The following is a 27,783-nucleotide window of genomic DNA, read 5'->3' on the forward strand; positions in this document are numbered from 1 at the left end:
ACCTGAGACCGGTGTGGTCGAGGTAAGACTCGGCGGCGTCAATAACCTCTTGCAGGGCGGGCTCAATGAAGCCATCCGACCCTGTGGAGCACCATATAGTTACATCATCCGCATAGGTAGTGTGATTTAGCCCGTTGATTTTGGAAAGTCGTTCGGAAAGCCCGATCATCACGAGGTTGAAGAGCGTGGGTGAGAGGACGAATCCCTAAGGAGTGCCCTGCTGTCCGAGCTCCACTTTTTCTGACACTAGGTCTCCTACGCAGAGGACGGCTCGGCGTCGAGTGAGAGAAGAGCCGATAAAGTAGTAAAATTGATGTCCTAGGCCGAGGGCTGCGATCGCTTTCAAGATTGACGAGTGCGTTATTGTATCGAAGGCTTTTTCTAAATCGAGACTGAGTATTGCACGAGTGTCCCGAGTGTTTCCGCCATCTAGAATTTGATACTTTAGGAGTAACATGGCATCTTGAGTGGGTAGCCCTGGTCGGAAGCCAATCATGTGGTGCGGGATGCAGTCGTTATCTTTGAGGTATCGACCATCCCTGTTGAGGACGGCGTGCTCAGCCACTTTGCCCACGCACGACGTGAGAGATATGGGGCGTAGGTTATCTAGACTCGGCGCCTTTCGCGGTTTGGGTATGAGAACCATGTGAGCTAGTTTCCAAACATCGGGTATCTCACCCTTTTTCCATATTTCGTTGATAGTGTCGGTGAGGTAAGTGACGGAGGGATCGTCCAGGTTGCGTAGGAGCTTGTTGGCGATGCCATCGGGGCCAGGGGCTGAGCGGCCATTAAGCTCATGGAGAGCTCGGCGCACATCTTGACTAGAGAAGTCGGCGTCTAAGTTAGTGTTGTCGCTGCCAGAGTAATCAGGGTGAGGGGTCACAGGGCCCGTGGGAAACGGGAGATATTTTTCCACGAGGTTCTTGATAACATCTTCCGGTGACATTGTCCGTTTAGCCTGATGAAGTATCTTCACGATCGAACGACGTTGATTTGTGCGGGGGTTGGTTTCATTGAGGAGGTGTTTGAGTTGAGTTCCACGTTTTGCCATTTTGACCCTGACCATCGAGAATGAAGCGAGAATGAAGGCAGAAAGAAATAAACGCTTATTTAGAAAGTGTTCCGAGTGAGGCTCGGTGTCACCCTAAGGTAGGAGGGTTCCCTAGTGCAGGAACCCTCTGGCTTCGACTGCCCTCTTAGTCCTGGCGATGAGCTGTCACTGGTTTTTCAGGTCCTCGAGGACGAGCTTGGCCTCCTACGTTTCTATTAGATGGTCGTCGTTTATTCTTGGGGCTTGGTCCCGCCCCAGTTGCATGTCGTGATTTGGATGGCACTGGCATTCCAGGAGCAAGTATGCCAGGTTGTCCAATACGCTACAGAGCGGGCACATGTAGCCTTGTGTGGTTATGTAGAGGTGGTGTATTCATGTGCCATGTATGTAAGTGTTGCTTTGCAGGCATCTGAAGATCGTCAAGAAAAAGCGGGCATCGCCAGCGTTGACCGGACGAATGCACATAACGAATGTCATTGTCCCAGCAGGAATCGAACCCTTCCGATTTGCGTGGTAATATGTATTCTACCCTAGAGCTACTCCAGCCCTCGGAACTACCTTTGAAGTAGGCCTCATTGTTTGTGAATCGCCAATAGTGCTTGCAGTGCTGGCTTTCCAATTTCATAAGCTTTACGTATGCATTCATGCGATATAGCCGTCACGTCGTGCTAACATCGATTGTAGCCAGGTGCTATATACGTTTATTTATGTAGCAGTGCCTAAGGCTATGATCCTCGCGAGGCGCAGTCCTTCATATCAGCTAACCACATGTGGTGTTGCTAATATCCTTGTTGCTGTTCACATCGTTATGCACTTGTAAACAACTGGTGATAGAAAACATATGCAGCTATTTGACGTAAGAGTGTGCGTGAACTTATACGAATATTTAGTGGAAATTCGTAACGTTTTGCTCAATAAAAAAGTACAACCCAGCTTGGATGCGCATCCTTCGCATAACAGTGCTTCACAAGGCACGTGGAATCTGCTCAATTTTCGCAGTAGTGAATCTGTCTTGTTTTATCAGTATCTCCAACTGCCCACTGTACAGCTACGCATTGGGAGTTATAGCTCATAGGGACCGTGGAACACTCTCTTATAGAAGATGCTGCAAATAGACAACCATTTTTAACGCACTACCCGAAGAGTCATGTATCAGCGTCCCTACGCTATACAAAAACTGTGCGTGAAAACACGCTGACAAGCAATCAAGGGAACACAATCACCGCATTTTAATATTTGTTGGCTATTTCTTGTTTGAGCTCTCGAAGGAAGATTTGTGTGCTAGCTGCATTTGGTTAATAAGGTAATTCATAAATAACTGCTTACCTAAATTTATTGTATAGCCATAAAACACTCATTTTCAGTAAGTACCATTTTTGTCCACTAATCCAGAATTTTCTTTTTTTTCGTTTAGTGGAAAGAGTTTGCAGTAACCAACAAGGAAACAGATGCACCAGCAACAAAATGAAATGGTGTATGATCAGTGACAAAGGACACTATACTGACTCATGTAGTAAGTGATCTTTAGAATTAGGTGCATGTGTGACGATATGCCACTGTGAATTTGACTTGTTCATTGCTGTGATTTGTTATGCTCGCTACAGCACAGCGGTTAACAAAACTACAAGGCGAGATGGACAAATGTTGAAAAATCAATAATTTATATTTTATTAGGTGTTTCATAGTCTACACACACACCGGCCAACTGGTAATTCGACTTCGTTCGCTCAGTGAATAATTTGCTAGAATTTTTTTGCAACTTCGGTGTATATGCACTAATTTCATCAGCTGTCATTCGCGAATGTTCAGAACACTATTAAAACAACCAAAATTTTGCTTTTACAATTCAGGTATTGAAGAGTGAACGTAAGGACGAGTAAAGTCACTATTTTTGAAACTTGTAGTGAGAAAAAAAATGGTAAATGTGTAGATACGCAACCTTTTATGAATGCTGCTCTAATGAGCATTCCTTTTCTCCTAAGCAAACACAGATGGCATTCCAAAACTTCGCAAGTTGTGAGAAAATAAGGTGCTCTATATTGCTCAAATATTGTTTCTGTATCAAAAGGAGACAATTCATATAATGTCTCAACACTGATTTACTGTTAAACGGAATCAAATTGAAAAAAAAAACATCACACCATCTCCCGCTGAAGGGAAACATGAGTCGATGAAAAGCAGCGGGAGCGAACGCTTACAGTGGTCGCAGCGTTGACACCAACTCTAATCATCGCGTTGCGCAGCAGAAAAACTTGGGGATGTGCAAAGCACAAATTGATGAACCAGTGTTTTCCACTGGTACATGCCAATCTCTGCTAATGGGCAATCAGAGACAAAAAAAATTGTCAGATCCCACGTACATTGGGAATCGACGATATGCAAAGCACGAATGAGGAAGAGTGATAGGTCACTTTAGAATCAGCACAACATCAAGACGCGGAGGCAAATTATGCCGTACATGGCTTCTATGCCACGATTATCATGTTTGAACGTTTCGTTTACCTTCGTCGTCTATTAACGTAACCTGATACCAAGTTTGGTACATATAGAGCAGGTGAAACGGTCGCGAGCGTGATGTGAGTGTAGCATATAGTCCTGTTTTACATAAAATCTGTATCAAGATTATCATATCTGGACGTGTCATTTACATTACTCGTCCATTCACGTCACGTAATACCACATTTGGTATATGTGGAATTAGTGAAACGACTGCGAGAACGCTATGAGCGTAGCATGTAGTCATGTTTTGCATGAAACGCATAATATGAATATTAGGTTTGGACTTGTCATTTACCTTCGTCGTCTTTCCACTTCCCGTGATACCTAATTTGGTTCATTAGAAGCGAGATAAACGGCCGCGAGTGCATCATGAGCATGCATGTAGACATTTTGTCACACATGCATGTGATGATTTTGATGTTACGGTCTGTCGCTTGTCTTCGCAATGCAGTCATGTTATACCATAATAGTTTTGCAATATACCATCTGAGTAAAACCACCGCATGAGAAGCAAGACATTGACATATAAATCTTGACATTTATGACATATATGTCGTGATTTTTATCTTATGACTATTTAGTTATGTTGGTCATACAGTCACGTTATATCATACCAAGTTTGGTATCGATAACGCTATCCAAACGGCCAGGAGAGCTAAAAGTCCTAGGCGGCTAGATAGATAGATAGATAGATAGATAGATAGATAGATAGATAGATAGATAGATAGATAGATAGATAGATAGATAGATTCAATGTCGCCGAAGTTCTCTAAGAAATGCTTCGCATTAAAAACTCTAATTGCACACAGATACCCACGGTCTGCTTTTAGTTACAGCGCCATCAGCAAACTTCCATTGTTCGACAAAGCACAGGAAAGGTGTCCTACGCGCAATACCTTGGAGGTGAGGATCCAGTGCCTATGTGTATGAATTGCCCAGTGGCCGGTTTAGCAGCGCGAGCAATTACTGTTTAAAAAAGTTAGTCATTTAAATGCGAAGCATTTCTTCGTGAACTTCGGCGACTTTGAGCGTATCTATCTATCTATCTATCTATCTATCTATCTATCTATCTATCTATCTATCTATCTATCTATCTATCTATCTATCTATCTATCTATCTATCTATCTATCTATCTATCTATCTATCTATCTATCTATCTATCTATCTATCTATCTATCTATCTATCTATCTATCTATCTATCTATCTGTCTATCTATCTATCTATCTATCTATCTGTCTATCTATCTATCTATCTATCTATCTATCTATCTATCTATCTATCTATCTATCTATCTATCTATCTATCTATCTATCTATCTATCTATCTATCTATCTATCTATCTATCTATCTATCTATCTATCTATCTATCTATCTATCTATCTATCTATCTATCAAGCCACATACGACTTTTAGCTCTCCTGGCTGTTCCGTTAGTGGTATCGATACCAAAATTGGTATGACATAACATGATTTTATCACGGACATAAGTTACTAGTCATAACATGAAATAATGACGTGCATGTCATGAATGTCATAAATTACATTTCGTGGTCTTGCTGCTCTTGCGGTGGTTTCGTTTGCGTGACATGCTTCGAAATTGGCGTGGTATGACATGAAAGCATGGCGAACACAAGCGCCAGACCCTTACATAAAAATGATGACATCCGTGTCATTGTAAATAGGACTACATGCCACGAACATAATGCGCTTGCGGCCGTATCCCTAGCTTCACGTATACCAGGCTTGGTATAAGAGGACGTAATGGATGACTAAGGAATGTGACTGGTGCAAACGTGATAATCACGACATGCGTGTAGTTTAAAAACATGACTACATGCCAATATGAATGCGCCAAGGCAGTTTGACGAGACCCGGCGCGTGTGCGCGCCAGCGTTCGGTCTGTGGCGTCTCACCGCCGATGCCACGCCAGGCTCCAGGCACCGATCTGCCTGCCATACACTCGCAGGTGTGTGCCGCGCTGCGTTGCTTTGACGCATGCGCGTTTGAGCACGCTCGGTGTCCTTTCGTCACAAAGAGAGGCAGACACGGTGCTGTCTCGGTAACGGCTGTTGGTGCGAAATGCAGCATGTCACACATCGCACTGGTTGCCAGTGGTACAGTGGCTAGAATACAGTGGCTGTACCAGTGGGCCGCGCCGACGGACGCTTGTCGCGCCGGTCGCGCCTTGCGTCAGACTAAGTGCTCGCGTTTCGCTAGCGTAGTGTCGCTGCGCCCTGCGTGTGCGCGCTTCAGCGTTACCTTGAAGTATACTGAGCACTTCATAATGCGTTCGCCACCGTTTGTCTAGCTTCGCATATACCAAATTCGGTATTACAGGGCGTGAATAGACAAAGCCGGTAAATGACCCTTCCAAACAGGATAAATATGATACGCGTGTCATGTAAAACATGACTTCATGCTACACTCATAGTGTGCTCGCGACCGTTTCACTAGCTCCGCATATACCATATTTGGTTTTACGTGACGCGAATAAACGACGAAGGTAAATGACACGTCCAAACATGATAATGATGACATGGAAGCCGTGTAGGCATAATTTACCTCCGTGTCGTAATGAAGTGCTGATTTCAAGGTGTTATATGAACCTTCCTAGTCGTGCTTTGCATATCATCGATTCCCACTAAGCGTGGGATCGGCCAATTTTTTTCACAATGAAATGCGATGTTTTCATGCCAGACAAGGTAAATTCAAGCTGTGCGTTCCGGCATCCTGATTATTCAAAAGAAATCGTCGGGCGTCTCATAAAAATTCTCAAGAGTCACCTTTATTATAGTGTGTGCGGAACGCGTCTCTTTTTGCCAGTCCTCTCGGCGAATGAACCCGTCAATAAAACGGCAGCTTGGTACGTACTTTTATTCATGATGCAACATAGCACGCCTTGTACTTTGTGTGAGATTTGGCTCCTTAAATAATCTGGTAGTACAGCGTAAGGTCATGAGTACCTGGAATGCAACCACTTGCTGTGGGGTACGTAAAGCGTCTTCCGCAGCAGCGCTGCATAGAACGCTTGGGTCAATTCAGTGCAGCCATGCCCGATGAGAGGCCGTTCTCACGGCCGTTCTTACATTACGCATTGAACTTCAAAACAGCAAAGGTGAACGTGCGCATTCAGTGCACCCAGGAACGATGCTGAAAATCTACACAGCGAACGCCACGGCCTGACTTGTACTAAAGTGATTATTTGGATTAGTTGGTACATTATCAACGAAACGAAAAAACTGCGCGTAACACAGGACAGTGAAGACGCGGTCAGCGCTTCGTCCGTATCTTCACTGTCCTGTGTTACGCGCTGTTTTTTCGCTCCGCTGACTTGTACGAGGGTAGCCCTAAACCTGGCAGTCGTGTTTCGTGCAGATCCCAGAGGTTACGTTATTACTAATATCACAATAGTGGGACTAGCATACGTTTTACGGCGGTGGCGCTGATAAGCATTAGGTATCCTTGTATCTCGTCCACCAGCTATCTATTTTAGTGAAATGCATCAAGGTACGTTAAACTGAAACTGTTGTCGTACGCTTTACTTGGCGCGTATGCAACGTAAATTTGACAGCATGAGCAGCTTCTCCATATGCTGAACTCGAGGTGTGTATTAGCTCGCGCCGTTTTTCACTCTTTGCGCCACACTTACCACCCAGGCACTCGTGTTCAGTGTTTTCTCACGCCACGCTATGTCTGGCCCGGTCTTTACGGTTATCTGTGTGGTTGGACGCGCATATGCCTGCCCTGTGAGGTGACAATGTCTGCCGTCATACTACGGTTGCTCCTTTAAATATCTTTCTGTGACCTCGGGGGTATGACAGGGGTCAGCCTTAGGACTCCTTTTGTTTTAGTTATTGATTACCGACATCACTACGACTATCACATGATAATTAAGAATATTTGCGTACGATTTTGAGGTATATAGGGGTATCAATAGCAACTATGCCAAACAGGCACTGCAAAACGATTTGTATTCGATTGCCACATGGTGTAAAAAATGAGGAATGTCATTGAGTGTGACAAAAATGTCCACGTCGCCTTTACCAAGGAGCCCTCACATGGCTGCGATCGTTACACAGTCACAAATTCCACTGTGCAGGAAGCCATAGAATACAAATATTTAGGTGGAGTTTTTACTGCTCATTGGAGGTGCAAAGACACTGCACTGAACCTAAAAACATACCTATAGATGCACGGAGTTTTCGGAAAGGGAACTTCAGTGGCGTGCCACAGACACACAGAGAGCACTTAAATTTACAGATGTCCGTAGTATACTCGACTATGCGTGTATCACACACTTTGGAAGAGGCCCCGCCCATCTAACAGTGGCTTGTGGCAGAGTCGCAGCCTGCCACTCTACGTTTAAGCCTGCGATGCCTGAAAGGCGTCGAAGTGGTACATTTCAAATTTTTGTGTAGACCTGTCGACCTTACTGGATTACGCGTGTAGTGTAGAGTAACGCGTGTAATTACAACGGGGGTACCACAAAAAGTTAACAAAATTCAACTAAGAGGAAAAGGAAAGGTACGGACGGTGAAAAGAACAGCTACAAAAAACAATGCTCTGAAATAACACAACAGGCACATATGTCCACAACACTGTTTACTAATAAAATAACTTGACATGATGAAACTACAGGACGTACAACAGAAAATTGTAAGATCGAGCTCCTGCATCGCCACTGCCCGTATGACGTAGACCACAAAACTACAATTATTTGAAGCTGTCTATAGTAAAACGACTTGAAAAAAAAAACTGAACAGGAATTTCCATATGAACTATATAGTGCCGTGGTGCGTGGAGGGGAGTTGACGGCGTGCACCTGATGGTCTCGCCAGCTCAGGTAGACGATACGTGTGACTGCGGTGTCAGACGACTCAATTTCGTTACGTTGAATACTCCTTGCTAGCAGCCTACTTGAGACTCATGACACCAATGACCTCGCTCTTCGCCGGTTCAACATGAACTGCCGAAACAGTCAAATTATTTTCGGGGCACACGCATTCCCTTTGGTTATTTTCCCTGAACACGTGCGCGCCCCTTTTCGGCTCAGGTGCAGGGAAGACGCGCCAGCGCCGATCCCGAGTTGTTAGTGGCTGGAAGTCTTTTCGCATTACAAAGGCGTCATCGCTTACACGAAGGGGCTGCGCCAGCCAGAATTTGAGACGTTTGAAACAGCGTGCGTCTGCTTGAACCCTATGCGAAGAAACTCATTGATAAATTTAAAAAAAAAGTACAGGGCAGAGCAGTCCGTATTTCCATTGGCAAATATGAAGAAGTGATTAGTATGACAGATAGAAAAAATGGACTATCTGGCCAAAGAGAAGAATCCTGAGGGGATGAGAAGCAGCAGCGCTGCGCACAGATGGCGTCACAGGTTTAACAGCGCTAACATAGGTGCTGCGGTGAGTGCTGAAAGATTTGCTTGAAGTGATGGCTGGCGTAGGTCTTGCCGGTGACACGTACAGACATGTTTCAACGCGTACGTTAGGCGCGCGTCAGGTTTACAACTTGCGAGACAGAGAAAGGGACAACTCGGAAATGAACGGGGACGGGGCAGAAAACTTGCAGGCGTTCGGAGTAGCCGACAGCGGCACGGGGGGTCATGGTAGTGTCACGTCAGATACGGCGTCGGAACAGCAGCTAGCGCTGCTCCAGCTTAAATTAAAAATTGCTGAGGTGGAAACGGAGAAGCAGCGTTTGATGCTGGAAAGCCAGCGGCTACGAGCCCGTAATGGGGCAGAGTCCAACGAGAGCGATGACAGCGTAGCGCTTGGTGGAAGGTCAGAGGAAGACAGGCGACTGAAATTCGCAAGCTTGTTAAAGAGTGTACTGGCACCAATGCCAAACCAAGAGGCGCTTGCGCCAATGTGGTTCGAGGATGTTGAGGCAACGCTCGAGTCGTATGAAGTTCCGAGCAAATGGTGGGCCGGGCTAGTTTTGCCACAGTTGAGTGAAAGCGCACGCGGGCTGCTGTGCAGGCTTACAGCAGAGGAGCGCAAAACTTATGTTAAGCTTAAGTCAAGCATTTTAGAGGGTCTCAGGCTTTCGTCGGCGGAGTACAAGAGGTTGTTTGCGGGATCGAAAAAGGAAGAAAGGGAGTCTTGGAATCAGTTTGCCGTACGCCTTGAGAATTATTTCGACTATTATGTCCAGAGTTCAAAGGTAGGCACGTTCGAGGAACTTAAGCAGGTAGTCATCGCGGATCGCTTGAAAGAATGTTTGAGCCCGGAAGCGAGAGCGCATGTCATTTGTAATCAACAGGAGTCCTTTTTGCTGCCCAGTGGCGTGGCTAGGCTCGCTGAGAGATTCGAGGAAAGCGAAAAGTGCAAGGCAGCACAAAAGAAGGCAAATGTAGAGGAGTGGCAAAAGAAAGCTAAAACAGCGGTAGATACACCCACGGACGGAAAAGGAAAAAAGCGATGTTTTTAGTGTAAGGGTGCCGACCACATTGCGAGGAATTGCCCCAATAAGGGCTCAGGTGCATGGCAAGGCACTAGGCCAGCAGGACAAGAAAATGGTCCAGTGGTCGTGAGGGTGACGACTTCTGCATTCGGGTCAAAAATAGCAATGGCAGACAAGTTGTGGCAGCGCAAAGAGCAGAAACAACCCTCACTGGAAACTTCAACGCTTAAGAGCTCAGGTCGATCATTAAACGCCGTGGTAGACTCAGGAGCGGAGGTGAGCGTCATCAGAAAGGCAGTGGTACCTCAGTACGATGGTACGGGTTCGCAGATAAAGTTGACGGGAGCGTTCGAACAACAGGTAACCGCTGAGTTGGCTTACGTGCCGCTCATAGCTACTGAAGGAAGTCCTTACGTGATGTCCAAGGCGGTGCAGTCGGCCGTGTTTTGTGCAATCACAGATAAGCTGCTAGACGGCACCGACGCGCTGATCACGCTCAACGATTACGCACCGCTTCTCGAGGAAAAGGTTAAACGTGACATAGTGTCAGACGAGTGTTCAGCAGTCGAGGAGACCGAAGCTATAGTAGAGCTGTCAGATGAGGCATGCGAGGAGCAACGGGCGATGGCAGGCGTCATAACCACGGAGAGCAACAGCGAAGGTTCTGAGCCGGTCAAAAGCAAACGACAGGAGTTTCGTGAGGCTCGGGAAGCAGACCCGGCTTTGCGAGATGCCTGGGCGCAGGCAAACGCCGGAACGCATGGCATGCTCGTTCAAGACGAGCTATTGTATCATCAGGACCACCTCGCGGGTCGCATCTGCAAACAGCTAGTGCTACCATCGCACAGGCACAAAGAAGTGCTGAAAATGGCTCACGATTCACTATGGGTAGGTCATTTAGGAGAGCGGAAAACACTACAATGACTGAAAAGCTCATTTTACTGGCCGCAGGTGTCGCGAGATGTAAAGGAGTACTGTAGGTCGTGCCATGAATGCCAGGTGAAATCACCGACGAGGCAGTTAGATAGGGTTCCGATAAAGCCCCTGGCCAGGCCCAGCGCGCTGCTTCAGACAGTAAACATGGACTGCATCGGTCCCATGGTACCCCCTTCGGCTACAGGTCACCGCTATGCTTTTTATGCTTTTTGTGCCGTAGACTTACATACCAGATGGCCAGAGGTGATATGCCTCTGTTCCCTAACGGCAAAGGCTACATGTGACGCGTTACTGCAGATATTTTCTCAACACGGGGTGCCAGAGACAATTTGCTCAGATCAGGGCACCAACTTTACGTCGAGGTTGACACAGGAGATGTTGCAAAGACTTGGGGCAACTCCGAGATTTTCCACGCCCGATCACCCGCGAAGCAACGGCTTAGTCGAGCGCTGGAACGGCACTTTCAAAAGAATGCTTTCTCACATAGTCAGTGAACGTGGACGCGAGTGGGATAGGACGATTCCGTTTTTGTTATGGGCATATCGTGAGGTCCCACATGCGACTACAGGGCGGTCACCGTTCGAGCTCATGTACGGGTGGATGCCGAACGGGCCCCTATCCATTCTCAAAAGGACTTGCTCAGGAGACTGGGAAGTGCCGGAATCATTGGGTATGCCAGCAGCGGAATATCTTGCGAAGCTCCGAAGTAGTTTGGAAGAAGCTAGCGAAGGAGCCGCCCGACAGAGTGAAGTCACTCAGAAGGAGTACGTAGGACGCTGTAACTTGAGGGCCACAGACAAACAGTTTGTCTCAGGGGACCAAGTACTATGGCTCGAGAAGGTCAGGGTAATAAAGGAGATCCCGGCTCCCGAAACAAAGGGACAGCTTCGTGGTTTCTTAGGGCTAGAAACTATTATAGGGACTACGTGCCGGAGTACTCCAAAGTCGTTATGCCTCTGACTAACCCAACTGGCCGACGTATTCCGCAGAAATTACCCTGGAATACAGAGGCGCAGGAAGCTTTTGACAAGGTGAAAAACTGTCTAGTGCAGGCGTCCGTGTAGCAGGCACCAGACCCGGGGAAAAATTTTATCCTCGCCACAGATGCATCCGATTACGCCGTTGGTGCGTGCCTGGCACAGCAGGATCTGGTGGGCAAGGAGCGCCCTATCGCTTTTCTGAGTAAGAAGCTTAGCTCGGCTCAGACCCGATGGGCCAAAATAGAAAATGAAGCTTATGCAATCATTTGGGCACTGGGGAAGTTGGATGTTTGGCTGTTTGGCGCTAAAAGCAAGGTGATTACCGATCATAACCCACTCAAATTTCTGACTCTAACCACTCCGCAGAGCGCTAAGCTGACACGCTGGGCGTTGGCACTACTGAAGTATAACCTGGAAATATAACACGAAAAGGGGTGTCTAAACGCTAATGCCGACGCAATGTCGCGGTTAGTGACTCCTAACGATGACGCATAAAAGGGAAGGCGAGTTAAGGGGGTGTATGCTTTGTTAGCGCGTGCGCGCGACGGAGTCAACGAGGTACGAGTGACAGTTGGTGCCTCACGTGTCGAGCCAGTGAACATGTGTGCATATGTGGTTGTGTTTGTGTCGCATGTCATAGATACAGTGCAACACAGTTGGAGGGGAGGTGTTGGGCTCGAACTTCGTGCGTTCCCCGAATACCTTATGTTACCCACCCCGTGGCCGACGACCCCTCGCCAACAAGGAAGCAGGGCCACCGGAATGCAGGACGATGACTGTCTGCTGGCCACAAAGGACGTGACAACTCCGTGCCCCAAGGGGTTAAATTATGGCGCCTCACAGGAGACCAAGCCAGGCTGCAGGTGGCCGGTACACGTGGAAGGTACACGTGGAAGGTACACGTGGAAGGTACACGTACGCGTCCGCCGGACAATCAGAATCAGCGGAGGCAACGGCAGTGGCGCACGGGCCAATTGTATTGATGGCCTGTCAGCCCGGCATCGCGGGAACTTACTCGGAGGTGCTTTTTCACGACCCGGCAACGCCCGTCGTCGACCATTCCGGGAACCGGTGTTAAGGAAACCTGAGCGACGGCGGAGAACCGATGAGTGGGCAAGAGGCGGTGGGTCTTCGAGGTTGTGGCGAGGAGAGACACATCCGTGCGTTCCGATTGGACTGTAAGAGTGGTGCGTTATGATTGGACTGTAAGAGTGGTTGAATGGGGAGACAGGGGATAAAACCAGGGGTGCAGGGACAGTGAAGGGAGAGAAGAGAAACGAATAAACGTCTCTATATCCAGACGACGTCGGAGCGGTCGTTTCCTCAAGGTGCCAGCAGATGAAAAGTTGTCGTCTTCGGCTTCCTTGGCGGCAGCAGCAAATGTCGCGCAACAAGCGAGAGGCGAGTGGAAAGAACCAAACGGAACGTAACTGTCGGCGTCCGTGTTATTGGATCTGAGCGAAAAATCTTCCTCTTGCGCAAGCGCGAAGTTTAGCATCTTTGCGTGACCAAAAAATTGAAAAAAGATGCTGTAGAGAGAAAGAAGAATATGTGCCGCAGTGGGTGACGCCTTTAGCAAGAGGAGCCGAGCGCGAGCTGTTGCCCCGAGCGTTGTGTATCCTGCGTAGGTTCCTGCCGCCCGGTTCCCGCATCAATAGACCTGCTGTGCAAGCACTACTTGTGCCAATAAACCCCGTTCCAGAGTGGTGGAGGTGCGGGGTAACTCAACCTGGAACTCCGCAACAGGAAACTACCTGCCATCCCAGACATGGCTGAAGAAACCATCCAGCAAGGTACGACCCAGCCTCCGATGGTCATCGTTCCCACTGCGCTACGCGTACGCGATCCACCTTTTTTTCGACGGTACTGATGAGCAAGACGTCGAAGATTGGCTGTCGACATTTGGAAAGGTAGGCGCAAGCAACAAGTGGGACGACCCTTCGAAGCTGCAATATGTACCCTTCTACCTGAAAGAGGTGGCTAGTCTCTGGTTTAACAACCACCAGTCGGAATTTGCCACTTGGGGTGCCTTTAAGCTACGCATTACCGATGTGTTCGGTCGCCCCGAGGTACGCAAGCTCCGTGCCGAACAGCGCCTACGGGGACGCGCACAGCTTCAAGGAGAAGGCTTCACAAGCTACATCGAGGATGTGCTTGACTTGTGCGAGCGCCCTGACCCTTCAATGATCGAGGCAGACAAGATCAAACATATTTTGATGGGGATAGACGACGACGCCTTCCAGATGCTGCTGGCCAAGGGCCCACGTACCGTGTCCGAACTCGGCACTCTTTGCCAGAGCTTCGAAGAGTTGCGCAAACAACGAGTCATGACACGGCGTCCAGCGGCTACCGATGAAACTCTCGCGGCATTGAGCCTGGGTGGAGACCACAGCGCAATAATGTCCAAAATCAAACGATATGTGCGCGAGGAGGTGGCCCGACAGCTTTCGTGCCTGTCGTATCTACCGGCAACGGAACCCTCTTCTGAGCGTCTCGCGCCCGCCATCAGGCAGGTAATACAGGCGCAGGTCTCTGAGGCATTGCCGTCCGTCTCTCAGACAGCACCCGTCACCGCGCCATTGACTTATGCTGCTGTTGCTGCTACTCTACCACGACCTCCGCTTGGGCCGACTCCCCAGCCTGTACGAGTATCAACGACGCCATTTCCAGCAACACAACAGCGCTATAACGGAAACCCTTGGCGCACAGTTGACAATCGCCCGATTTGTTACGCATGCGGATATCCAGGTCACGTGGGGCGCTTCTGTCGCCGGCGCTTCGCAATGAGTCCGGCTGCACCTCCGACGTATTCCGACTACTCTTTACCGGCCCCGTACAACGCGCAACGAGAACTGCCACGTCAATGCGACCGACAATCAGTGGAACGCGACCCGTCACCAACCGAACTAGACCACCGCACTGCTGCCGACTACCGATCATTCGGTCCCAGTCGCTCATCCTCACCACGCCGCTACCGTTCTCCGTCCCCTCTGCGTCGCCGACCGAACCCTGTAGAGACGGAAAACTGACTGCCGCAGCTCCGGAGGCACGAGCTGCGAAATCGGCGCATTGTACAAGTCCTCGCCCGTCCCCCACGAACGTTCTGGAAGTGTTTGTTGAAGGTATACGAACTCTTGCGCTTTTTGATACGGGTGCCGCCGTATCTGTGATAAGTCAGAAACTCTGCCGTTCGATACGAAAAGTAACGACGCCGCCTTCCGACGTTTTGCTGAATACCGCGAGTGCGCAACCACTTCGACCAGTCGGAGCATGTACGGCGAGAGTAAACATTCAGGACGTCCTGTACCACATCGAGTTTCTTGTGTTGACCACTTGTGCCCACGACGTGATACTTGGATGGGATTTTTTGTCACGCCACCACGCCGTAATTGACTGCACTCGCGCGCAGGTGGAATTATCTGTGTTTTCAGATGCGCCATCCACCGACAATGAGTGCACTCACCTGGGCAAGCTTCTTGTTGCTTCCGACGTTGATGTTCCTCCTCTTAGTGCCATCGTTGTCCCCGTCAATCGCACTGAATTATCCGGCTCTACCGTTGTGTTCTCGCCATCTGACGTTTTCAGTCGCCGCCACGGTACGTCTCTGCCATACGCCGTTCTGCCACCTCACCAGGATACTTCCGGAATTGTCGTTTGCAATCCTACCTCATGCCCTCTCACCTTAAGAGCTCACGAAACACTGGGCTATGTTCATTCTGTTAATGACAACGTTATTGTGCCTATTGAGTCCCACGACCCTGGCCAGCAACTTCAACAGAACGCCGTTACTCCTCTCTTCACGCGGGATGACTACTCCTCGGATATCTTCAATCGTTCCATCGACAGCAAGCTTCCTCCGGATCAACGGGACCAGCTAATGACCCTTCTCCATGAATTCCGAGATTCATTTGACCTTCCTCAAAAGGCACTGAGTCAAACTAACACCGTCGCTCACACAATCTACACTGGAACGCACCCTCCTTCGCAGCAACGCCCCTACCGCGTATCACCCAAGGAACGAAGTGTAATTGCAGAACAGGTGGATGATATGCTTCAGCGCGGCGTCATCAAACCATCTTCTAGCCCCTGGTCTTCACCTGTGGTGCTAGTGAAGGAAAAAGACGGTTCGATTAGATTTTGTGTCGACTACCGGCGACTGAACAAAATTACCCGGAAAGATGTATACCCTCTTCCCCGCATCGACGACGCTATCGATTGCCTGCAAGGTGCCGAATTCTTTTCTTCGCTGGACTTGCGTTCAGGTTACTGGCAGGTTCCGATGGCAGAGTGTGACCGTCCCAAAACAGCATTCGTTACGCCGGATGGCCTATACGAATTCATGGTTACGCCATTCGGTCTGTGCAATGCACCTGCAACGTTTGAGCGAATGATAAACAGCATTTTACGCGGTCTTAAATGGCAGATATGCTTATGATACCTCGATGACATTATTGTATCTTCTCCTGATTTCCCTACCCACGTCGACCGTCTGCGCACCATTCTTCAGTGTCTTACCAAGGCAAACCTCCAGCTTAACCTAAAGAAGTGCCGCTTTGGGGCTCGCCAACTTACGATACTTGGTCACGTCGTGACAAAGGATGGAATTTTCCCCGACCCAGACAAACTTCGAGCCGTAGCAGACTTTCCGAAGCCGACTTCACTCAAAGAACTTAGGAGCTTCATCGGCTTGTGCTCGTATTTTCGTCGTTTCGTCCACAACTTTGCAACAATAATAGCCCCACTTACACAACTACTGAACGGTCCAGCTAATCTTTCTAACTGGACCCCGGCATGTGACGAAGCTTTCCTTGCACTGCGCCGCCTACTTACGTCCCCACCGATTCTACGCCATTACGACCCAAGTGCCCCCACTGAAGTGCACACACATGCCAGTGGCGTTGGTCTGGGAGCAGTACTCGCGCAACGAAAGCCAGGTATTCCAGAGTACGTCGTCGCATACGCAAGCCGCGCACTCACGAAAGCGGAGATGAACTACTCCGTAACTGAAAAAGAATGCCTCGCAATCGTTTGGGCGTTAAGCAAGTTTCGTCCTTACTTGTACGGACAGAGTTTCGATGTTGTGACCGATCACCGTGCACTTTGTTGGTTGGCGTCGCTAAAAGATCCTTCAGGTCGTCTTGGACGTTGGGCTCTTCGACTACAAGCATTCGACATTCGTGTCGTCTACCGCTCAGGACGAAAACACTCTGATCCGGACGCCCTCTCACGATCACCAGTGAGATCCACCGCAGACCTGCATTCGGACACCAACTTCTCCATCGCTCCCATTTCCGTCAAAAGCATGTCGTCTGAACAGCGGAAAGACCCATGGATAAAATCTCTCCTTAACATTCTTTCCGACTCTCCAACGTCTGCGTACCCACGCGCTCTTCGCCGCCAAGCCACACATTTCGCGATACGGGACGCGCAACTATACCGCAGAAACTACCACGCGGATGGTCGTAAATGGCTCTTGGTTATACCACGCCACATGCGATCTGATGTCTGTGCGTATTTTCATGCCGACCCACAACATGCTCACGCTGGTGTGTTAAAAACATATCAGCGGATCTGCCAGCGTTACTACTGGCGTGGTATGTACACTTTTGTACGAAAATACATTCGGTCTTGTTCATTATGCCAACGCCGAAAGACAGCTGCCCATTCACCCGGATTATTACAGCCTCTACCGTGTCCGGAGCACCCTTTCGACCGCGTTGGTATCGATCTATATGGTCCCCTTCCTTACACTGCCACTGGAAATCGATGGATCATTGTCCCCGTCGACCATCTGACGAGGTATGCTGAAACAGCTCCACTACCTACGGCTGGTGCACGTGACGTAGCCAATTTCAATTTGCGACGCTTCGTACTGCGTCACGGGGCACCACGTGAACTGCTAAGTGATCGAGGGCGTGTCTTTTTATCCGAAGTTGTACAACAACTCCTTCAGGCATGCCGCACGGTGCACCGCACCTCTACAGCCTACCACCCGCAGACCAACGGTCTAACTGAGCGCTTCAACCGAACGCTAGGAGACATGCTCGCCATGTATGTCAATTCCGACCAATCAAACTGGGATGTCATTCTCCCATTTGTGACCTATGCGTACAACACCGCGACGCAGTCAACCACAGGCTTCTCGCCTTTCTTTCTTCTATATGGGCGTAAGCCATGCTCCACCCTTGACACCATTTTGCCGTATCGTCCCGACGTCTCAGAGTTCAGCCCTCTTTCTGAAATATTCACCACGCTGAAGAGTGTCGTAAGTTGGCCCGATCATTCACCTCGAACAAGCAAGCATTCGAAAAAGACCGCCACGACCGCGACCAGCAAGTCGAGACTTTTGCCGTGGGCTCGCTTGTCTGGCTTCGACTGCCCTCCCACTCCCCAGGTCTGTCCGCTAAGTTTGCCCCCAAGTTTCACGGTGCTTATCGCGTCGTCGAACGTCGATCTCCTGTCACATACGTGATCGAGCCGGTCACGCCATCTACAGACAGGCGACGCCTTGGTCGTGAGACTGTCCACGTGAGTCGTCTCAAGCCATATCACGACCCACTCCTAATATCATCACCTTGACTTGCCAGAATGGCTCGTCTTCGTCGCCGGGGTATTGTAGAGAAGAAGAAGAATATGTGCCGCAGTGGGTGACGCCTTTAGCAAGAGGAGCCGAGCGCGAGCTGTTGCCCCGAGCGTTGTGTATCCTGCGTCGGTTCCTGCCGCCCGGTTCCCGCATCAATAGACCTGCTGTGCAAGCACTACTTGTGCCAATAAACCCCGTTCCAATGCAAATAAAGAAACAAAAGTCACAGCTTTGCCGCAAAGGCGAAGCACTGAGCACGATAGAAAAGTCATGCGAAGAATGGTTAGCAGATCGAAACGTACCTCGCGATGCTCACGCAAAAATGACGCACAGAACGTACTCATAGGTACGGATGAACGCGAATAAGTATGTGAGTTCTTACTTCGCTGTGTCTGAAAAGCGCACCCTTTTCTCAAAGGGCGACTGTGCAGAGAACTCAGTGAATGCAGTGACCTTTGTACGGCCGGTAACTACAACGGAATCGTTCTGGGGAATGCCCAAGGCGTGAAATTCTTCCTACCACGAGATAAGTGAGCACACGCGTGAGCGTCTACTTACCTCGTCTGCGGGGCAAAGTACGCGTGGGAATGAACACATGACCGCGAGTCGCCGTGTCGTGATAATCTGACGGCGTGTGCTCAATGCTTAATTTCGCTGGTAATGCTGAAAACACGATAGTTCCCTCTAGATCGGCATTGCCAGCGGCAAATACTACATATGAATAGCATGCTGTTTCAACCGCTGTAGGAGGCGCTCCTTCGTGGCTAGTAGCTTACGCCACGCACTCACACACAAGAGGTCAGATGTTTATTACGTGCGCCGGAGTCTTTTTCTGAATTAGTTTTCTTTCTTGTTCATATATATATATATATATATATATATATATATATATATATATATATATATATATATATATATATATATATATATATAAATATATATATATATATATTCAGCATTGTCCATACAATACCTATTGCAATAAGAATGAGAAAGTCGGGTTTTATCGGAGTTCCAGCCCAGGTCGGTTGCGTAGCATGCAGGTGTTCTGCCATACAGCCACGCTTTTGCTTGTGAATAGAGTGAAACTAACTTTCTCTGCTTGGAAATACAGTGATGGGGACTTTCATACTTTATAAACATACACGTCCAGTACACATTATTCTCAATACAACATCAAAATTTGACACAGTAATGCGTTGTACAAAGCCTACGTTGTCATCGGGGTTCAGAACATGAGATTATCATTACGATTCGGTAGCTTAAAGCCAGTCAGCCACTACAAAAGGCACACGCAGTACTGCACCATCAAGGTCACGTATTGGGCGCATAGCAACGTAGAAAAGATTTCACGCAGTAAGTGTCTGAAGCATGCCCTATATGAACGAATATCACTATCGCGTTCGGCTCATAAAGGCGCAGCTTGGGGGCTCCCAATTTTTCTTCAATTGACCTTATTTATATCGTTTGTGAATACATTGTTATGTGAGTAGTTATATGTATTGTACGTCTCTTGCTATAATTCCTCTTGGCAATGCAGGTACCTAATATATACAAAAGGCTGTGTCTTTGCTTTAGACATGCTTACATAGCTTTAGACTTTATACTTCTTCAGCTTGTAAAAAATAATTATCTGATTCAGCTGAGGAGGCCTCACAAGAACGCAGCTGATAGGTCTGAAGCTCAGTCGTCCGAGTTATCTGAATTAGTTAAGGGGTCGTCATGTGCACTGCTGTTTTTGTGCGCCGTCGGCTAATATGCATGAAATCTACCACTGCTGAAACAGCCAGCTCTCATCACACTCATCACTGATAGAACAGCTGAGAGGGCTGTTAGAATTTCTATACGAGGAATGACGCAAGCAAAGAGCGGCATGAAACTGATCTGTCATTCGTTTCTAGGTCTTTAACTTTCGATGCGAGCAGGTGTGCATTCGCAGTGCAAATGCAATAGCTGAAGCGTACTGCATGCAATTGAATATCACGATGATTTGAAGTGTCTTTTGTTCAATTTACAAATGATGTTACCGCTGTATACAGTTCAACCCATAAAATTTAAAGACTGTCTCTGTGATTTATGGATAAAAAAACTTTATTATTCTTCCGGCAGGATAATGGCCCGGACTTAAGTCTTTCTAGTCGGTGCATTAGTGTGCCCTAATTTATGTTTTTAGTAGATGACTAACAACAGTTATACGTAAGTCATGTTCCTCAGTCGGCTGCGGCCCAAAATATCACCAATCTTTGTGCATGGTTGGCCTTCGGTGCTGTAGAGAGCAAAACGTAGGACACACAGGGGTGTCACAGCGAATAAATGCAAGATTGTGAGTAGTAGAACTCCTTAAGGTTAGAACTCTGAGAGCTAGATTAAAAAGTGCAGAATGATGTGTTCTAGTACACCGTGTCCTAATGGCTCTTCTGATTTATCACTATCGGCTTTTCTTTAAAAAAAGTTACACATATACACGCCAGAAGCCAGTACTTGTTCCTATACCACTTTTTTATTTCTCAGCGTCTTGATGAAAAAAAATTACAATATGTGCAAAGCTGATGGTGTTACAAATCATCGGTACAGGTGAGATAAATACAGACGGTTCCCGCTAAGAATTCACAAAATTACCCTAAAACATCTTTCTGTTCCATTTAACATTTTCAGTAATTATCAGGATGTTGTTTTCTTGTACGAGGCATTTTGCCCTCACAAAAGAGTATAATGTCCGCGTAATTATCCCCATAGCTTGGTTTAAAATTGACATCAAGTTCGCAGATGTATTTTTGCATAGTTTTGATGGAAGCTTCATACGTTAGAAGGAGCCAGAAGTGAACATAATTCAATGAAAACTACCACATGGTTTTGGGTAACAAAACTACACATTATTTGAACGCCTTCGTAGATGACCGGAATTGCCACCCTTCAACACTCCCGTGGAAAATTTGCTATAGACGTGATTATAAGCCGTCTTGCCGAAAGACGACCCTTGGTACTTGCCTGTGCACCTGTGGTGAGTGCAATAATATTTTTATTGAGTGTTATGAGATTGTTTTACTGTTTTCCAGAGCGTTGGTGACAACATACACAGGCTACACCTGTCGCCAGTGGCACAGGTTTGCAGGAACTTTCATCATAATTTTTTGTTTGTTTTAGTTATTGGAAACGATGGTCTTTAGAATTCAACAGAACGTCTCAGCTTTTTTTTTGCGAAGATGCGTTGAATATAACACGCCTTGGTTTGTTAGTACTCATTTTGTTAATGCTGGTCGCCCAAACCATCATGGACATTCATGGTGATAGCATGAAAAACGTGTATGTTTCAAACTTCCCACGTCAATTTCCAACCTCAAAAATTCAGAAGTAAGATCAGGTTATACAGTGTGTTTTAATACGAAACAACAACATATTCCTTTTTTTATTAGTACAGAAAGGTTTACAGCATCACTTTTGCATTTTCATAAGTGGAAACAATGCTAAACTACAACACATGTAGAAAAGTTCTAAAGGGCATTGGTGATAATAACTCCACAAAAGTTCATTAAACGCTGTGAAATAAATTATTCTGCCAGCACGCACTGCTTTGACTACCAAAAATTTTGCATATTTCATAACATAAGTTGAAAGGAATAGAAGTGGAGAAAAAATGGTCTTTTGTGTCAGCAGGAACCTGATTAACAAGCTACGATTCAGAGTACTTGATGGTCAGCGGTTGCGTATTTATATCCCACTAAAGAGGTGGTGATTTTGCGTCCATTTAAATTATTGGTTTATCACATTGGTTACGCAACGATTAGAAACATGTACCATGGCCTCCTAAGCTTCTCGCCTGTTCAATAACGAGTTGTTACTTTTTTTTGCTGAAAGAGAATTAGGTGCGCCTAAGCGTGGAGTTATCCTAATGCAACACTTGTGGTTTTCAAAAAGGCACTCGCTCTGACTATGTTGGTCGAGTGCTCACGCATTCACCAAACAATATTTTTTTTAAATCAAACGACTGGCATGAGACGTTACTCAATATAATCGCATCACAGAGTAACACTGAGGTCTCAAGAGATAATGTCGGCTGTGACCTAGCCGTTCATGTCGATATTGCGCCAATATGACCAAAAATCAAGACAATGTAACAGAGAGAATGTAATTTTTTAGCTCGGAATCAGGCTCTTTCAGTCCATGAGCACTGTACAATTAGGACTAATGTAAAGTCTATTTCTCTTTTTTATCCGTGGGTGGGAATAAATTTCCATGCCCCCTGCGGAAGCTCTCTCAACTTAACGAGGTTTTTAACTGCTTCCAGGATTGGATACCTAGTAATCTTTCTGTTTTAGTGTGATTAGCTCGATTTTGATTGTGCTGAATTGATGACGGACAACACGAATAAAAGTCCTTTCAAGCTGTGCTCTAAATGGTAATACGGTTCATGAGAGCAGAGTACATGATTGCGTGCAGGTCTTGCCTTCAGACATTAACCTTTCCACATCCCCTTTTCGAGAAGCTCACGTATTCTCTTGACCACAGTATTGGAATATTTAAAAAATAACGCACGCAGTATTTTGTTGCGTTCATAGGTAATGTCCTTCTCCTTCGCAGCAGTTGATGAAACGAATCGCGATAATAATTTCTGCATCTTGCATATAGGCTTACAGTGCTCAATCCAGACGGAAAAGCTGAGCAAAACGTAAGAGACATTATTTTGGGTTTTATTTGTAGCGTAGTAACCATGGCAGACTAAAAAATTAAAATAAACAGAAGGAGCAACATCCCACATGCATTAGTCGCCCTGTTTTGGGTTGGTTTTAACACAGCATGTAAGAGATCATTGTGAAAAGTAACCAAGACAATAGGGGCGCACAGAAACGATCGTATGTCGCAGTGTTATAATTTGACGAATAACAGGTCGTGACAGCTATATTAACTTTCTTATGTCCTCTTTTGCAGTGAAAGGCTAAAGCGTTTGTTCCATCACCCCAAGCTATGGCACCCCATGCGGAAAATTTTCTACAATAAACATATTGAAAAAATATCCTTCGTGATCTTCATTATACCTTTCACATTTGTAAGTCACATCCCATAATATTTTCAGCGCCCACAGAAGAGAAGAAATCAACAAACACGCAAAGGGCGCTGAAGTATAACTTATGGTTTATTCTGAAGCTGCAATCATGCATACGCTTAACCAGGCCACGCCGCCCAAGCCAAGCGCCAACGAAAAACACATTAATAATATGACACGCATATATAGCCGATTACTTTTTAGTGTTCGCGAAATTTCTTTTTTGAGAGCATAATAGATGCAGCGACACAATGAACCCGAACTAACGAGGGAGTTTCGACTAGCTCCTACGCCTAGCCGTGCGCGGCTGTGCCGTGTCCGGGGAAAAGGGGATCCTGGGGGTGTAGCCGACGCGGGGTGATAGGACCTTTAAGGCCCCCCCGGCAGAAGGAACACACCCCTTTGGCCCCGGCTTCACGTAGGTGGCACCCCTGAACTGACTCAACAAGGGAAATCGGCAATCGCCTTTCCTATTCCTTCCTCTATCTAGATATTTGTATTTGCTATCACTTTTTATCTTTCCTGTCTTCTTTTTCTTCCTTTTACTTCCAATTTTTCTGGCAGTAAGGGTTAACCATGTGCAAATAGTCTACCTTGGTCTAGGCGCATTGGGTTATAGTGGCGTGTTACGACTGGCGTCGGCAAATGTTTAGTATTTAGAAACTTGTAGCGTCCCCTCATTGGGCACCATGGCGGGTGGGCGCCAACGCTGCTGGATAAAAATAAAAGAGGCATGCATAAAGCATTCCCCTCACTTAGCGATCGTACCGGCTTGAAGCGGGTATGCACTGATGACATAAACTTTTTCAACAGGCCAATAAAAACTTTCTCTCACTTTCATGTTATCCACTGTGAAAAAACTGGAAAGCAAGCCAGGACCGTCTCTCCCTTTGTAGTTGAGGTGTGTTACCGAAACCCTTGGCGCTGGATACAAGGTAATCAAAGTGACTAGCGGAGACCTTCTCCTCGAAATCCGGTCAAAGAACAATTTGAAAAGCTAGACCGTCTCTCAGATTTCGGTGGCATACCAATAACCATAGCACCACACAGATCAATGAACACAACTCGCGGAGTGGTATCTGAAATGGACTTACTTGACCTGACCAAGACTGAACTTTTCGAGGGGTGGAAGACCCAAAATGTGACTAATGTACAGAGAATTATCATCAGAAAAGACAAAAAGGAAACACCAGCGAAACACCTAATACTCACGTTTGCTCCCAGTAAATCGCCAGAAACCATTCAAACAGGGTACACGAAAACTTCAATCAGGCCACACATACCAAAACCCCGTCGTTACTTCCAATGTCAGAGGTATGGCTATGGCTCTAAAAGCTGTCATAGTCGCCAGACCTGTGCACAATGTGGAGCCCTGAGCCACGTGTCTGAGAACTGCGAAGAGCAGCCGCACTGTGTAAACTGTGACAGAAACCAAGCTGCATATTCACGTTCCTGTCCATACTGGAAGAAAGAAAATGAGATAATAACGATGAAAGTGAAAGAAAACATTTCTTTTAAGGAAGCAAGGAAAAGAGTCTCGCCATTTTATGGCCCAACGTATGCTGAAGCGGCGCGTCAGGCCCACGCCACTCCCTCAGCCTGCACATAGCAAGCCGGCGGTTGTGGCACCTGCCCCGAAGGCGGCTGTATTCCAGGCTAGTCCGCCTACTCTCGAACAAAGACCGGAGACTCCAGAGTCCTCAGTTCTCATGTCCTCGCCTCACCGGGCGAGGCCCAGAATTCAAAGAACCAGCTCGCACGTGCGGGCATCCAGTGCCTCCGAGGAGGCAATGGATACGTCGGTACCCTTGGTGTCGAAAGAGCGGCGTGGCTCCTTAGAGCGCGTGAAGCAAAAAAGCAAATAACGGGGCCTGGTGATGGCCCTGTTACTTGAATTCAAACTCCCCGCCTGAACAGCAACTCGCTCCTCGTACACACAGCACTACTTTACGTTCACGATGAGCACTCAAATTATACAATGGAATGTCGGAAACCTTCTCACGAACCTTGACGATGTCCAAGAACTTTTACACGAACACTCACCAAAAGTGCTGTGTATACGAGAAACACACATAAATGCAAATCACACCAAATTTTTACGTAAATACGCTATTTTCTGAAAAGACCGTGATGATGGCGTGACATCATCCGGAGGTATTGCCATCAAAGTGAATCAAAGGATTGCATGCACACACTTTCAACTCCAAACATCACTTGATATAGTGGCTGTTCGAGCTGCGCTTTTGGACAAACTCATAACAATTTGCACTTTTTACGTACCTCCAAGCTATCACCCACAAAAACATGAACCCCAGTCCTTAATCAATGAACTTCCGGAACCTTCTATTCTCCTTGGAGACTTGAATACGCATAGCAGGCTATGGGGCGACTCTCGCTGTGCCGCCCGAAGTCGACTGAGTGAACAGTTTCTTCTCTCTTCCAGTGCTTGTATTCTGAATAAAAAAGACTCAACCTATTATAACCTGGCTAACAATATTTATTCCTCAATAGACCTCAGCATAGCATCTCCATCGCTTGTGCCTCTACTTCACTGGAAAGCATCACTAATTCCTACGGAAGTGACCACTTTCCCGTAGTTTTGAGCACACCTACATCAACTGAATGCCCACCACAGGTTCCCAAATGGCTATTAGGCAAAGCCGATTGGGAAGAGTTTTATACCATCACTTATTTAAGCTGGCGCGACATATGTACTTATAGCATTGATGCTGCTGTCAACTGCTTCAATCCGTTTTTGATTGATGCAGCAACAAAATGCATCCCACAAACGAATTGACATCCTCTAAAACGACGTGTGCCACGGTGAAACTATTAGTGCAGAAATGCACACAAGCAGCAAAACAAAGCATGGAGGTTGCTTCAGAACTCACCGACAGCCGAAAATCTTCAATTCATTAAGAAAATGAAGTCTCAGGCCACGCAAACGCGTCAGCAGGCCAGAAGAGAAAGTTGGCAAAAGTTTCATCAAGGATCAATTCCTATGCACAGGAGGCTAAAGTTTGGAACATGGTTGGTAGGGTAGCAGGAAAACAAGTAAACACACTCCCACTTGTAAACACATTGGGTAACACCTTGGAAGATCAGGCGAACTTCCTCGGTGCACACTTCAAGCTGGTGTCCAGCCCATCGCACTATAATGACGCTTTCCAAAATTACAGAACCAAAATAGAAAAGTAAAAACTCGAACACAAATGTACAAGATACGAGGCGTACAACCAAGCTTTCAGCTTACCTGAGCTCCAAACATCACTGAACTCCGGCAATGACTCCGCTGTAGGTTATGACCCTGTGGTATTCCATATGTTAAGCACGTTCCAATTGAAACACAAAAACCTCACTCTGCTTTACAATGCTATCTGGTTCTCTGGCGCTATGCCTTCTTCCTGGAAAGAAGCTGTTGTTGTTCCCATATTGAAACAGGGCAAGGACCCTTCTTCAGTGTCGAGTTACAGGCCAATTGCGCTTACAAGCTGACTGTGCAAACTTTTCGAAAAAACTGATGAACTGCCGACTTGTACACTTCTTTGAAACAAACAATTTGCTCGACCAATTTCAGTGCAGGTTTCAAGAGGGTAGATCCGCCACTTACCACCTTGTTTATATTGAGGCACAGATGAGAAACAATTTCGTTCATAAGCAATACTTTCTTTCTTCGTTCTTCGATATAGAAAAGGCTTACAATACAACATGTCGCTTTGGAATATTAAGAGACCTGTCGCATCTTGGCGTCTGCGAAAGAATGTTTAACATAATCGAAAGTTACTTGTCAGATCGGACATTCCGATTTCTTGTAGGCAGCATTTTTTCCCGAAAATTTGTCTACGAAACAGGCGTGCCAAAAGGTGGTGTACTTAGTTGCACAATGTTTTCCATCAAAATGAATTCTTTGCTCTTGTCCATCTCTCGCAATATGTTTTGTTGTACATATGCCGATGACATCCAGCTTTGCTTTAGATCTTGAAATCTGGCCTTGTGTGAGCGCCAGGTTCAGTTTGGTTTGAACAAAGTGTAATAACGTGAGCAGCAGACAGCATACCAAGAAGCAACTGATAAGCTTATTAGAAGACGCACCATATATAGGCGCAGAACCACGTGATCGGTCGCACAGGAATGCGCGCACTGGGTGCGCAGTGATAAGTGACGTCACGCTACAACACTCCTTCCCCTTCAGATTACTTCCGAAAGTCACTGGACTGGTATCTGTTCGGGACATGTCGTACACGTGCACTACGACGCAGAGTTGGAAGTTCGGCTGCAGGTGGCGC

The 27,783-nt window shown here is 47.0% G+C and overlaps 1 protein-coding gene across 1 annotated transcript in view; it reads left to right on the top strand.

The window, feature by feature from the left end:
* Nucleotides 1-23,467, top strand: part of LOC119167588 (uncharacterized) — an 89,196-nt gene extending 65,729 nt beyond the window's left edge. The window contains exons 8-10 of the mRNA XM_037419089.2: nucleotides 2,466-2,564; nucleotides 21,350-21,457; nucleotides 23,383-23,467. Of these exons, the coding sequence (XP_037274986.2) occupies nucleotides 2,466-2,564; nucleotides 21,350-21,457; nucleotides 23,383-23,393 (218 nt within the window). The 3' untranslated portion in view covers nucleotides 23,394-23,467. The remainder of the gene's footprint in view (nucleotides 1-2,465; nucleotides 2,565-21,349; nucleotides 21,458-23,382) is intronic.
* The last annotated feature ends 4,316 nt before the right edge of the window (nucleotides 23,468-27,783 follow it).

Source organism: Rhipicephalus microplus, chromosome 6 (assembly GCF_043290135.1).
Source record: "Rhipicephalus microplus isolate Deutch F79 chromosome 6, USDA_Rmic, whole genome shotgun sequence".
Classification (NCBI taxonomy): Eukaryota; Metazoa; Arthropoda; class Arachnida; order Ixodida; family Ixodidae; genus Rhipicephalus; species Rhipicephalus microplus.